At 42.7% G+C, this 15,766-nt stretch overlaps 1 protein-coding gene across 1 annotated transcript in view; it reads right to left on the reverse strand.

The window, feature by feature from the left end:
• LOC139223761 (neural cell adhesion molecule 2-like) overlaps positions 1-15,766 on the reverse strand; it is a 247,987-nt gene that overhangs the window by 74,374 nt on the left and 157,847 nt on the right. Inside the window, 1 exon segment of the mRNA XM_070855751.1 lies at positions 2,820-2,894. Coding sequence (XP_070711852.1) covers positions 2,820-2,894 — 75 coding nt within the window.

Genomic DNA, 15,766 nt, shown 5'->3' on the forward strand with positions numbered 1-15,766 from the left:
AGTGGGGCACCACCGAGACGGTGAACAGACCTGTAAATGGTAAATGGACTGTACTTGTGTAGCACCTTTCTGGGATCAACCACTCAAAGCGTTTTACAGTCACTCATTCACATACACATTCACACACTGATGGCAGAGGCTACCACGCAAGGTGCCAACCTGCTCACTGGGGGAGACAAACCATTTCTTAGGCTTCTCCACTCATTGCAAATGTGTTACCATGTATATCACTGAATAAAGCACCAGACAGTAAATAGAAATCAAATTAAAATGGTCACTTAGACCCCTTTATTAGCGGGAGACTAACCATTCACAAAGACAGACACAGCTTTAGGAGCAATTTAGGGTTGAGTGTCATCCCAAAGAACATTTTGACATGCGAACTGGAAGAACCAGGGATTGAACCACCGATTGTCCAATTAGTGGACAACTCGGTCTACCTCTGAGCCATGACCATCTCTGTAATTGGGGTTCAAACTGAGAACACTCATGCGTTATTAAAATACAAGAGGCTGTGTCGGTGGAGGCATACTGTATCGGTACTGACCACTAATCCGGAGAACCAAACCAAGCTACGCATTCGGCCGCGATTCCAGGCTTTCTGCTCCGTCTCTGTTTTGCATCGACAAAAAAAGCATCATCGAAAAGTCAAGTGAGGCCGCATTTGTTCAAATAATGGTGCTCCTCCATCAGCATTGTTCTGGAGACTACAGGATCCACTAGGCCAAGGATCCCTGAAGCTGTTTTGGAGCCTTGCGGTGGTCCGACACCTTAATAGGACAAACATTGTCCTATTAAGGTGTTTGTTTTCCATCTGTAAATAGTTATATTAACTATATGGTAATATTTATTAGAACTGTATTGATTTTTGCCACACTCCCACTAAACAGTGTCCCAGAAAACACTAATAAATGACATGTGTGGTCAGATTGATCTGTATGTACAAAAACAGTACATCAGTACAAAACTACTAAATATAGCAATGCAGCTTTGAAGAATAATCTAAGATGCTTCAACTTACACCACTAATGATGTTGTGAACAAGTGCATTGTTGAAGAATTTGCAAATATCTTTCATTGTATACATCTAACATGGAGATGATCCCGACCTTTGGTACAGATAGGATGGAAACAAACCAGGGAATTCATGGAAGATGCAAGGCGACCACTCAGAGCCGACTTAGAATCTGTCCAGCCGTCCCCTCCCCCCCCGCTCTGTAGTGTTTTCCCTTTCTCTGCCTCAGCCCCTATACCCATACCAGCCTTTTCTCTGACCCTACCAGGCCACGGCCTCAATACAGACCTTTGCTGCAAGAATCTCTTTTCGTGGCACTTCGCTGTGGAGCGAGGTAGAGAATAAAAACTAATTCTGCTGAAGGGACGCCTCTCGCCTTTGCTCACCTTTTCTTTTAAAAGCAAAAATAAATGACCACACCATTCACTCTGAGGAAGAACGATATATCAGGAACTTCTCATGGTTACATTTATTTACAGATATAGATTTAAAAAGCAAGTTTCAAGGTCGGGAGAAATTGAAAAGATTCGTAAACACACAAGATTAACGAAAAAAGAACTGGATATGAGACAAGCCTCCTTCTTTCCTTCAGGCTACTATGTTGACCTGTGTTTGACGTCATTTTGACAACAAGTAAAAAAAAAACTAAATGTTCTGCTCTCTTGGAAGAATGAGGTGCTCGATCATCTTACCCTGCTGCCAATTCTTTCCTGGCAAACTTTTGAAACAAGAAAGATTTGTATCGAACAAGTGAATTGATTTCACCCAGGTTCCCTTTTTCTTAAGAACACGTTCACCTCCCTGTTCTGCCTTCCCTCACAAATAGCCCCAAACCATGAGACAACGTACAATACAATTGCCTTTCTGTGCTTTTGTCTTCCTTTTCTCTAATCCATATTTATATAGGCCTGATTCATACAGTGGGACTGAGCAACTTAAAGCCAAAGAGTCATTTTAAAAAGACTATTTATTTATATGCTTGCAGGCTCGCTTCGGTATCTCTCAGTTTTTTGCTTTTTGAATCTGACTGCTCTGCCCTGCTTTTCAGTTGGCACTCCTGTGTGTGAATTTGGTTGAGATCAGGCGGAGTGCTACTGCCCGTGGTGGAAAAGGGCAAAAGACAGCAACGAGTGACACAGACACTTCCGCCCACGCACTTTGGCGGTGGATGGCTGCTACTTATCTCCCACCTCCAACACTCTTTTGCCTCACAGCCTTTTCCATTCTTCCCTCGATCTGTCATTTTAGCTCTTTCACAATTAAAGCCTCTACCTTTGCCTTTCAAATCCTGCCAGTTTGATTCCTTTCACCACCTTTTTTTCTACATCCCTTCCATTCTGTCCTCTTCAGCACATGCTAGCCCCCCCCCCCCCCCGGACGCTCCTCCCAGTGTGCCTCTACTCCCTTGGCTGTTAGCTCCACGTTGAGTGGGTTGGCAGGCGAGGAGAGGCGGCCAGCAGGAGGCAGGTCGGGCCTGCCAGAGTGTGTTGCCGCCCTACCGAGCCACTGGCACCGCTGTCAGGTTCTCTGTTATGGCTCAGTGTTGATATACCATTCAGGGAGGACAAAAGAGGAGGAAGAACAAGAGGGGCGGGGGGGGGTGTCCCAGTGTGGATTCAGTCACTGTAGGGTCAAAAAGCCGCTCACCATATGGACAGCATGGATTGTGTCATACACACAACAAGCAGACTTCACAAACACTGATTTAAGACCCCCCACTGCAGCTCTGACCTGCCTCCAAACACACACACACACACACACACACACACACACAGACAGCACATCCACATAAACACAGTTGTACCTGTGCAGATGAAGAACTTGGACTCTCCGACACTTAACTCCACTTTGTTCAAGGATATGGACACCTGCAGGGCGGCTGCAACAGAGAACGAAAGAGGGACGGAGGAGGATAGAAGGAGAAAACAGACAAGAGAGGAAAATGGATTAGTTATATTACAGCCTTAAGACGACAAAACAGAAAGGATTTTCATCATTTGCTGACTGGGGAGACACAATAATGTAAAATTGCTTTCAAAGAGCATCAGCCTCTTTAGCATTGTGGCTTATTTGTACCAGATTTCTATGTTATCTGAGGCCCATTTCCTATTGTGTGTCACCATTTACTATTTATGTAAAAGGCAGCATGCGGCTTACATTCAAATATTCTTCTACATAAACAAGAAGCTTCTTAGAAATAACCCACACTTGCAGCTAACACCAGCATAAGGCACATTGTCCCCCGCTGAAAAGAAAAAATGATTTATATATTTTTTTTTATCCGAACTTTAACTGCTTTCAAAGTTACTGTTCTAAAGAACAAGTGAGCCATTTCTCCATACAAAGCTCTGAGACAGATTTGCTTGATACCTTCTATTAGGCACAAAGCTGTTTATGACAAGTTGTCAGTTTCACAATGAATGGGATCCTTTCAGCCTGAGGTAATGCTATTTGCAGTTATCACTCTTGACAGTGGTGTTTGTATTGAACACCAGTGGGATGGAAATTTAGGAAGCTGAGAAATAGCAGAGATCGGTAAATAGCTCCATAGTGCTGGTGTTTTCCTTTGATGACACAAACTTGTCATGCAAGGTTCTTTATATCCTATAGCCTACCACACTCCGATACAGAAAAGAACTGGAAATGTCATCGGGAGGCATCCATTCACCTTAATGACACAGTAAAAAATGGACAAAAAGCTTGCGGATGCACTGGTAGTGCCACAAAATTTGCAGAGTCAAGGCACAATCAAAGGCCATTTGTCTGTGCTGGTCTATAGCAGGCACTAGTATAACACCACACAATGGGGGCTACAGGGGAAGTCTTGTAAGGCGGAGGTAAAAGGCAGTTAGCTGAATAAGAGTGTGGCGCAATTGTGACTTGAATTTATCGAATGGGAGAAAGAGAGAGAGAGAGAGAGGGGCAGGGAGAGAGTTGTAGCTTCGAAGAAAAACCGGACAAAGAGAGTTTGAATGGCGGCGCAGCAAGAATGTGAACTGAGAATGTGTCTAATGTGATGAGTGATGATTGGCGACCCAGCGGGGAAAAGGGGGTCATCTTTGGGCCGGAGCCTCTCGACGCAGCGGTGGTCTCGCCGCAGCGCCGAGCGAGCAGAGATGCTTGATGAGCCTGTCATATCCGAGCGCCTCATTCGTAGCCGTTAGAGCTGCAAGTCTACTTATGCTCAAACTTTAACCACACACACACACAGATTCACACGCATATGCTGTAAAATACTCTAATGGATGCTCATTTTCTCTACAATGCTGGAAACTTAAGAGTGGAGCTCAGGGCGCCTGTCAATAATTGAGGAAATGATGAAACGATTATCTGCAGCTTCTCGGGGGGGGAAGATGGCTGCAGCCAGTGGCAGCATCACACTGAAGCTGCTCTCTGGCAGTTATCACTGGGAGCCATCTGTCGTGAAGTGAGACCGCCTATAGATGGCAGTAGAGGGGCACTGCCACCTCTGCATGAGGAGGCCTCATGATGGGGCTGAGCAGCTTCCATATCAATGGATTCGATCATTTCTGCTGTGTAGCAACAAACACACACACTCATGAAGAACTACTATGCTCATGTAGGTCACATTTAAGGTATTCCTGCTTCACCACTTTAACTATGACTATGTCAACACCACGCTCAAAAAACCAGGAGATATCTTCAAGTATGCTTCATTTTGGCACTTTAAAGACACTTTATACTTGAAACCTGCAGAGGATTAATATGCAGTATGGAGCTGAGATAGAGCTACTGTCTGTACACACACACACACACACACACACAGACACACACACACACTGTTTCAAATGAATGCAAATACAGTTCTGGTGTTGATTAATCACGTCTATTTAACCCGGTGCCCTTCCACACTGTTTGCCTTTGACTTAAGGCAGATTCCAATCAGGGCTTCAAGGAGTTTAACGTTTTTCAATTATTAATTGATCCTGGTCTGTTCATGCTGTATGTGATTGATCACGTAATAAGTTGCTCACAAAACCCAGCAGGCAAAAGAAAAATGACTTGGGCTTTTTCTTTGCTGCCAAAGCCATCGGTGTGAATCATATAATTAAGTTCAACCTGGAAAATATAACCAGTCAGTTGGCATTTTTAAGCTGAAATACACAACAGTCCCCACAGCGAGTACACATTGACATTTTAATGAGAATGCAGACTGGATTTGAAATATGACACAGAGGAATTTGTTTATTCAACACTGTCTTGCCTGGTGGGGACACAAAGAGACATGCTAATTATATCAATTTTCAGAAATGGAATGTTTTCTGCTGCGTTCACCTGCTTATTACAGAGCTTGGGTCAATATGTTATGAGCCTGGTAGCAATTATCAGCTCCAATTATTAGCTCCTTCGAGAAGCACCGGAGACAAGCAAAATAAGACAACAGACGAAAGCATTGATTGCCATTTGTAATGTGTCTGAGGTGGTCAATACCATACATGACTTGCCGGCTCATCTAGCAACACTGAGACCTGAATAATTCCAGCATCAATTATGGAATCTCAACTCAGAGAAAAGTTAGAGAGGCACGACTTTGCACCAAAAAGTAGGAGAGAAAGAGGGAAAAGGAAAATAGTCCCACCGTTTTTAGCACCTATCATTGTGGAGCAAGACGTTTAAGTTCAGGAAAATGCAGAAATACACGTTTCTTCAAAGCAAAACAGGTGCTATTCATTCGTCCAGCAAATATACAGCAATGATTCAAAACCTCTAGTCCATATTAGAGTTATATTAGCAGTGGGTAAAGAGGCAGGCTGACATAAAAATGAAAGGGTTATTCATAGGAACCCACAGAGAGTTACCATCCAACTGTATAGTTTTCTTAGCTTTATGAAGCAATTTAGCATCTTTCAGCTCATTATTTTGGTTTCACTGTTTCCTGTTTCAGTGGCAGCAGGCTGCTGTTTTCAGCCAAAAAAGCTCTGATAAACCAACTACCGGCTACCCTGGCACACAGACAAAGGTAGTGACTAGCTGGTGAACATGGTGAAGCAGTTAGCAGCTGAAGAGCCAGACTTTTCTCTCATTCCCCAGATGGCCAGAAGCACAACCCGCAATAAATGCTAATGTTGGTCTTTGTCTGCCGGATGTGTAAATAAGCAACTGTTTGCTGATGTGTCGCTCTCGTTCGCCAAGTCAACTTTTTACAGTGATATTGTATTGTGTTTACAGCTCGGCGCGCTGCCTCTATGTGGCCAAAAAAACAATGAAGACGGGTCTAGAAAAGTGGCCAGCGCTCTGTCCAGGAAAAGCTGGAATAATACTAGATTTTCCCTTTGGTATCCCCAACTGTCCACTTTGGCAAAAAAAAACAGCAATTTACTGAGATCAAGTCACAATTTGGAGTCCAACCATTTTAAGCTACTTCAATCTGTTTTCATTTTGTGAAATCCAGTAGTTTCTTGTAACAAAGCCAAATCAATATATTCTTCAAATGGAGGTCATTAAGGTCAGTAGTGGAGGAGGTGCTGAGTGAGCCGGCCTGGCTGACATGATCCAGCGACATCTGCACCCAGTGCAGCGGCGTGCCAAACTCGCCAACAGCTAAGTCAGTGTAACTAAATCTACACCAGACTAAAGCGGGCTAAACACGCCGTTGCATTTAGCGGCAGGCTAAATCCAGACTTTGAATGACAGAGTGGAGAGTGTCCAATCAGCTGGCAGGAAGAGAAGGATGTGATTCTGTAATCCTGTTCTCCATAAAAAGCCCCATTAAAACCATAACCAAATAAAATGCACCACAGAGAATGTGCCTTTGTATGCTCGTATATATAAGAGCATGTGGGGGTGTATGTGTACTGTATATCTTTATTTCTGTGTGGGTGGGTGTGTGGGTGGGTGGGGAGGTACGTGTGCATGCGTGTGTGTTTATCTGTGTGCAGATGTATTAAGCACACAGAGCAGATAGGCCCTCAGGCAAAAAAAAAAAATGCTCTGCTTTAATTGTCTGTGATTTTGTGGAGGAGTTGAAGGGAATTCTTCCCTTGTACCACAGAGAGAGGCACGGAGAGTGAGACAAAGACAAGAGGTAAAGGAGTGGGTAGAGCGAGAGCAAAAGAAGGAAGAAGATAAAATACTAATTACTGTACAGTGTTTTGTATTCACCCAAACCTCTGCGTCTATGCGTTCCTTCAAAGGTGTTAGCAAAGTCAGATTTCCAATTGGGAATAAGCTTCAAAAACACTTAACAGTCAGCGCTCTTTAAAGCTGCCAAAGTCTCCAGGTGAGCAGTGGCACGAGGTAGTGCAGATGTCTTTGCCAGAGAAAAACGAGTTTATTAAATCCTGGCTGGAGATGATGTATTGGTCATTGTTTATATTGGTGATGATAACGCTGTCAATTTACTGTATATAGTCTAAAACCATAAATTGGCCTCAAATGGCCTCACAGTTTGTACATGTGTCACTTTCCTTCCATAAAACCTCACTCTGGACAGAAAATAACTCCTTAACAGGAAAACAAAAGAGGAGAAAAAAGAAGACAGAGGTGGGATCTCTCTTCCAGATCTAACAGACATCAAATAGGTGTCATTAGTACTGAATTGAAAGAGGCACAATTAGTAACATCGGAAACCAATATACGTAAAATGCGGATCAGAGAAGATGTTAAGCAACTTCTAAGTTCTCCAAAATCTCCTCGGCACAAGTTAATTGCTGATCGATAAGGCAAATAGGGCAAAAACAGAACGTTTAAGCCATGAGCTAAACCACTTTATTTGAGTTTCAATCAAAAGTGAACTCACCTAAAATGTTGGTAATAATCCCTCATTGCACATGGAAACTGTGTGTACCATGATGACAGCAAGCACACATTAAATAACCCAAACGTTAACCAGGAACGTTGGCTGTGATGGAAGCTCACACCTGAACCAGATGTATGAAACTGCAATTCCCCTTCTGCATGCTTCTTCTACTGTTCCGTTGCTAGTTCGTATCTAACTTCCTGAAACGGGGTCCATTAAGCACTGAGCAGCTAAACCACAGACACAGTGTGTGTGTGAAGAAACATTTTTAACGATGACCCACACCGGTAAGGCAACACACTGAATCAGAGAAATGTAATTGAGGGGTGAATTCTGTTTTATAGCAACAGAGAATATTTCAAACTTCTTCCAACGTTAAAGAGTGTTGTTGCTTGGTATTATAGTATCAGGTTGTTAGGTTTCATATAATATAGTATGTTCTTGTGAATAAGTTGTTGCTAACTTTGCTTATGGATTCATCTGAAGTTGTTTTGTCAAAGCATACCTGTATGCTTGCCCATCTGGCTCCCCATGTCCCCGGTCCTATATATCTGTCTGGCTGCATAATAAGCCTGCTTTCATGCTGGAGAGGAGAGTGCTGGTTCTACTCAGCCAACCATATCCAATCATGCAGACATACAGTATCAGGCCACGAGTACAGTCTCAGGCACAACCCATAGCTACCTATTATCTTCCCTCCCTCCTGCAAACCTTCTCTGTATCTCTGCTTTTCACTCACTGACTGCTTTACGATTTATGTCTCCTTCCTTAAGCCTCTTATGCCTCGGGCTGCGGTGGCCGTGATGGACTGCTCTCTATGAATATCCCAAAAGCATAAAACTCCAGTCCTGCACACGCACACATGTGAAACAACATGCAAATACACAGATGTTTGGTTTTGGACAGATGTGATATGTTTTGCTAATTAGTAAGAAAAAGCAACTTGATCTTATCTAGCAGGTGGCTAAAATGACATTTTCCTCACATCATATACTGTCTCATCCCCTCTTTGCAGGTAAAAAACACCTATTTGTGCATTCATGTATGTATGAGCCGCTCATTTGTTACTCTCCAACGAGGACAGTAGTAATTAACTATCCAAACACGCTGCCTGAGGATGTCTGAAAATGAATGCACTTACTGTATTTGACATAACAAATGTTGTAGGCTTCATTGCATTTGCAGGTTTGATCAACTGGACTTTTTTTCATTTTGGCATTTGTGGCTCATCATATCAGTAGATTGGTGGTGAAATTTTGCAGGCAGCCCTTGGGCCACTCGGTGAATTAATGAAATGAGCCGTAGGGAAAAGCACATTTTCAGAAAGTCAAAACATGAATGCACCAAAGTTCATCAGAGTTCCCTCAGATGCCTGAAATACGTGTGAAAACTGAATTACTTCACCTTTTACTTCCCAATAAAAGTCATCGGTTGCACCACCTGTCGCATGTGTTTTTGCATGACTCACCTAAATCTTTGTGCTACTTGTAATATTTCAGAGCACAGCTCTCAATGCTAGCAGAGGTCATCTCTGTGGTTATAAAAGAATCTTTTTAAAAGGTTGCTAATAATAATGGAGTCTAAAGAAAGGTCCACAACAGTGTCACAGAGCTCCCAAAAGGTAAGAGGTGCCTTAAACTATGTGGTACCAGGTCCTTGAGGCTCTTTATTGACATCCATTGAAACATGCAGGACGGTTGTTTTTGACTATGGAGATCATTGATGAATTTATTTTTGTTCCCTAATATTTATAGTTCACATGAATAACTTTTTTTTAAGAAATCCTAAAGCCGTCTAGGCTGCAGTTATCCAAAGAAAACTTGTAGCACCCAAAGCTTGTAGCATTCTTGGTGTTTATAGCAACACATCGCCAAGGTTAAGTCACAAGCTGATTTTTTTCAGGTGCCGAATTAACTGCTCATTTCACCAATGAGATCACTTCTATCAAAACAACTCACATCACAGGCTAAATGTCAGACATCAGATGGTATGAAGTTGTTGTAATGTCAATTTGAAAAGCTGCGGTGCAATGACAGTAATATTCCTAAAGAGGATCATTCTGTCCACAAATCGAACACTAAACCTGTTGAAAGCCTGTCAGGCAATTGAGGCTGTGTCAGAGGGCAGATGAGTTGCCAGACAGGAAAAAGCTGAGTGGCAATGCAATCACCAGCCATGATAGAAATAAGGACGGTTAACGGCCAAGGCTCCAATTCTGGTTTTCAATTGCTATCTTGCAATCAAAGCTTCTAGATGTCAAAGGTGCTGGAAAGTGTTTGAAGTGTGTCCCCAAATGGCTTCTTAGTGTGCACAGGGAACACACACACCGGCAAATTATGGTGTTTTCAGCATTGTATGTAAAAAAGCGACCACAAAAAATATTCATAGACATCCTACAGTAGCACTCGGGCAAACATAGACTCTATTATAACCTGGGTATTACCTCATCCCTAACCTCTTCTCTATCCTTTATCACAGAGATGATTTCTATCCAAGAAACTGGAGCATCATGCTGTGATAGAGTAAATCCCATTTGCTTGGATATTGTGTTCTTATTTATGGAAACATAAGAAAAATGGCTCCTGTAAACATAGGTGCAAGATAATGCCCTTATCCCCATTCCCTTTTCCAAAATAGAATGATGCTCCAGTGGAAATTATACAGAAGCGGTGACCATTTCTTTAATGTTTTTCTATTCTTTCTTCTCCTGAGTCCTGTGTCTAATCTATAAGTCTTATTTTTTCTTATCTCTGTCACCCTACCATTTCTGTTTCTCCATTTCCTCCCTTTAATTCCCTCTCTCTCTCCCTCTCTCCTCAGGCTGCAACCCGTCTCTGCATATGGAAACACCAGCTAGTGTGGTTTTCTGCATATGCCAACATCAGCAGACAGCTGAGGCGAGTCTGGGGCTGCAATAAATCCAGGCATGTCACTCAGACGGGATGATTTGCTTCACACCAAACCTACAGTTGACTTAAATTCTTTCCCGCACAGCCTTTCTGTCTCGGGATTGGGCATAATATCCACACCTAGTACGATGTGCAAAGTGGTAGAAAATCTCTATCTTCTTACAGCGATAAAAGTGATTCTATCAATTTTGTCACAGTTATTCCACCTTTGTCTTCACATACAATCACAATATATATAACAGAACTTGTAAATTCTACTTAAAACCATGCTCAGGCGATCAAAATCAACGTGTCTATCCATCACCTTGCCCGTCTGTGTGTCAGTCTTGTTTGTGAAGTGCTGATCCGGTGTAAGCATGTGTAAATGTGAACAGAATAGAATAAGTAGAGCAGCGCTGACGGTGTTAATGAGTCGCTTGAGCTGCTCCATTTCCAAGGATTGTGGCAGTTTCTTATACGTATTAATAAGGTCATCCATCAAAATGAAAAGGTTCCCGTCAAATAATTATGGTAATAAAGCCAATTAAAGTGACCGGCCATTTTTCTGAATACAGACAAGCTAATTAAATATATATTAATGAGAAGCCACCCCTGCCACTTTAGTGTGGCTCAGCAATGTTTCATGGTGGACTCCAGGATCAAAACAGCGTCTTGGAGGTCATCAGGGAGAGGACATTTTAAAGTGACAGGCTAATGTCATCAGCATACATGGCATCAAAAGCTGTTCAGACTTCTTCAATAAACATGTAATTTATGCTATTAGCAGGCACACAATGTTCTGAGCAGCAGCTCAAGAGCTGCTTTAAAGGCTGCCATACATCCTTATGGCTGCTGCTGTCTTTTTTTCTAACATTTTCTGCAAATAGTCTGGAAATGCAGCAGTGGCACCATCAATAGTCTAGATCTGGCTGAGGTGGAGTCACATCCAGTGTTTTCTCTTCTTCATCAAGAGAATAGACTCCAGCGGAGGCGGGCGAGCCTTGCTCATGATGATTCCCTCGAAATCCAAAATTTCCTGCCATTCAAATAATCATTATATATTGATCTTGTCAATGGGCTGGCTGAGCTCTGATGATTATTTCACTGGCCCTCTTTAAGCACACTGAGATGGGCGAACCCACGAATGATGGGAGATTTTTCGCCTCTGTGGGAGGAGGTGACTCGATTGAGTTCGGCGAAGAGTGATTCAGTAATAAAGCCTAAGGGCCTTGGAGGCAGTATCTGATTTCCAAGGCAGGGAAGTCTCGTAGGTTGTGGAAGAGCGAAGGTCCAGCATTTGTAAGGAGCAGACAGATGAGAGTCACAGTCAGTGCACAGAAGTAGGCAGAAAAAGACGTGCTGTATCAAATCCTGCACACTAATGTGTCTCGTTTTTCCATCATTGAAGATAAATGGCAGTTTCAGGCCAAACAATCAGAAAAGGCAAAATGCAAATAGAGGATGACTGTCATGACTAGACAGAGCAGCCTCAAACACCAAGAATGATTGTGGGCTACTGTCAGCAGAGAGAGCCTTCCAGGGAAGGCCCGTAGGCGTTTTGCCCGTCAGATTTGCTAAACAAAAGGCAAGAAAAAGGCAAGCCGTCGACGGCGTTCTCCCACCATTCCCCACTCCTTCTCTTTGCTCTCCCCACTCCAGGAAAGAAGCAGGCACAAATAAAAATAGAAGTAATCCATTTCTTTGTTCTGCCATTCTCCTCCACCAGCTGTTCAATGGAAATAATGCCATTTCTACGCATTTTTAGCGGAAACAAAATCACAAAACTGATCCTACTTAACTCGCGTTTGCTTGTGTGTGGTCGGAGAGGACAGGCACAGAGGAGGTGAGCGGGCAGAATATAGTACAGCGTTTACTGTGGGTGGCAGACCAGTTGCTTGAAGACTCGGCAGCGTGTATTTAGACGTTCACATGGGACATGATTAGAAGCTTTGGGTGATCTAGAAGTTGCACATGTGAACACGAGCAGAATGACCTCATGGTCAGCTGCAGTACACTTCCGTAGATATTTTCGAAGTAGGAGAAAAGTTACTGGGTTTCTTGGCTGCAACAAGCGCACGGGGTTTGTGGCTTAATTAGGGGAATTGGTTGCACTTTGCTCCTTTTTTGTCACAAAGGGGGCCTCATTTTCTGATTCGCTGTGGATATTCCTTTCCTCAGGTTCATCTGCACTGATGACCTTAAGTTTCCACTGAGGAGAGGTACTGAATCCAGACTCATTTTTATGGGACAAAGGGTTAGGAGCAGATGACTAGAGTGGGATTTTTTTTTTATAAAAGCTCTTGTCACTGTATTTTTCCTCCTACGCTAACATGAAACTTTTTGTTTCTGGAGTTCAGGCTGAGATGTTCAAAGTGCTCAAGCATAAGTCCTCAACACAAAGTAAAGATTTACAATTCTTCTGTCTCCTAGCGCTAGATATACACAATTGTGCTTTATCCCCAGCTGGGAGCTACTCCCTGTTCTTTGAACATGCTGTTATTTGGTCTCAGCTGGCTAGTCAGACTCACTTTGACAATATGCAATTCTGCCAGTGAGCCCAGCCAAAAAGTTGAATTGTACATTTCCAACAAAAAAAACAATTTAACTGTTGCCACAATCCACTACAAAAATGAATCCCACTTGCAAACATGAAAGCAACATTTTCTACAACACCTGTTCGAAATGTCAGCGTCACAAGATGCTAGATTTTTCCACATGCATGCTGTACATACAGAGTACATCCAAGCGCTTTGCTAACACATGATTAGAAGTCTCACCTTGCAAAATATCTCCATCTACATGCAGAATCCAGATTCAGACAAACTCTCTTGTGCCAAACAACAGAGTGAAGCATCAAAATTGATCACTGAGGTGTGCCTCTCAGCAACGACTGTAAAGGCTGTAATCTTAATTCTCATTTCATGCATGCCGGAGAATGAGCAAAGAAATTTTTTTTTTTTTTTCTGTGACGAGGTGATGATTGCCGCAGGGATTGAAATGGCACGGTGGTGGGCTGATGATTCTCCTGCCACATCCTGCCAGTGGCAGTGACATGGCCATTATCTCAGGCCCGCGGATTAATTCAGTCACAAAGGAGAGGTCACTGGCTCCTGCCAGGCCTGGGAGAGGAGACTCCGGGGATTATGTGAGGGGGAGTGGGTCAAGGCAGAAACGTCTTCTTCCAGCCTTTCTACAATGAAATTCAAAGGTTTAAGGTCAACCCTCTCCCTAATTGGGAGGGTACGTCCCATGACAATACTGATGCGTTACAGCTGGAATTCCCTGCTAAATGGAATTCACTGCAGTGTAAACTGAATTACACTCATTTCTGAATTCTGTTGCTGAATGGGATAATGCTGTGCTCTCAATTTAAGTATGAATTGGATTGGATTCTAAATCCCAATTACATTGAACTGGCAATGGATATGCAATAAGAATGAGGTAGGGTTTGATGTGTGTACACAATGAGCCGTGCCTTTGAATTGAATTACATTTAAATGTTATACAGCTCACGGGGCTGCAATGTATAGCATTCACATTACATAAGTTTACCCTACTTTCACAAACCAGCCAATAATGAATAGAATGTGCTTTTTTTAAAGAACGAGACTAATAATGAGGATAATGTATTCATTAGGCTTGGCAGACAAAAAAAAGTCATAGCCTGAGCTAATGTCATTCAATTCTCTGATCTCAAGATCAATGCTTCAAAGGCTCCACCTGTATTATTCCTTTTTCAGCTTGTCCAATTCCTCCTACTCCAGCACACTTTTGTATTTCTATTTCCCTTTCTACCTATCACCCTTAATTTTACTCAAGTCAGAGCCTTTCATCTTTCCCTTTTCTTGCTTCATTGTGCAAGGAATTGCCTGTTCACCTTTTCTGATTCCTTTCGGATATCATGTCTGTCTGTTGTTCACTTCCTCTCTCGCTTGCTCTCTCTGACATATTCATAGTTGCCCATGCGATGCCGCTGACAGAAGCTGCCACCAACTGTCACTGTGGTCTGGCCAACCAGGAATTTACAATGCCAGGACCAGGCCCCAGTGAGTCAAATCACGCTAGTATAGATATTACTCAAAACTTTCTCTCCCTCTCTTCTTCCCTCACCCCTCCTGCACCATCACATAGCATTTCTACATCAGGATCAAGAAGTAAAATCAGCCTAGTCAACAGGCCTTGACATCTTTTTTACCAACAACACACACACTTTGAAATATTTTTACGATCAATCATGATCAAAAGGTGCAAGAGGACGTCAAACATCACAAGAGGCTGAGGAGCTATGTACGCAGAGTGGTGCTTCAAGCCAAACGCAACACGCTAAAGTTTTTAGGTGATATTTACCATCTCAGGATCATCATCTCAATTGTCATGTCAGCATGCTAACGAATAGCACTGGATGCAAAGTAGAGCTGAGTTGAATTGGTGTCAAAACAGAGGACTGACAGAGCCGTCCTTAGAGCCATGCCGCTGGCCTGGCATAAATCAGCCTTCAGTCTCTAGACCTTTATCGGGGACTGATGCAGGGATCCATTATGTTAATGGATAATTTACAACCGTCCTGAAAAATGCTCATGTGACTGTATTGACTTTGAAGAGCACCATAAATCAGGTCGGTATAAGCTCACATACTGAACATAGGAACACTCTTGGACATTGCAGTACATTGTTTACTAGCCCATAGTGACTATCTATTGATTAGCCTCTATTTATTCAAGGGAGTTTTCTGGGCATCTGTGATCTTTCTCTGAACTGCTTTGTATTGAAAGAGCTCTGATCTACTGCTAAACACCACCATCGAATATGTGTTTAATGTTGCCAGTCATGTATCGCGCATCTTTTTTAGAGACTGCAAAGAGGCACGGTAGAATTTACTAAACTGAATGCTTATCATTCACTTTCATGTAGATTGGATGTTTGTGAGATCATTATTGGCCCTAACTGTGTTAGAAACTTTAATCGGTTGCCATGGGAGACTGGCTTCTCCTGTGGTGTGGCTAAAGGTCAAGTCATTATTCAGTCTGATGCTGTGTCTTTGAAAATAAACAAAGATGGTCGGACTTGGTTGAAAGTTAAATTTGGAAATGCTGCACATGAAGA

Source organism: Pempheris klunzingeri, chromosome 24 (genome assembly GCF_042242105.1).
Source record: "Pempheris klunzingeri isolate RE-2024b chromosome 24, fPemKlu1.hap1, whole genome shotgun sequence".
In the NCBI taxonomy this organism is placed as follows: Eukaryota; Metazoa; Chordata; class Actinopteri; order Acropomatiformes; family Pempheridae; genus Pempheris; species Pempheris klunzingeri.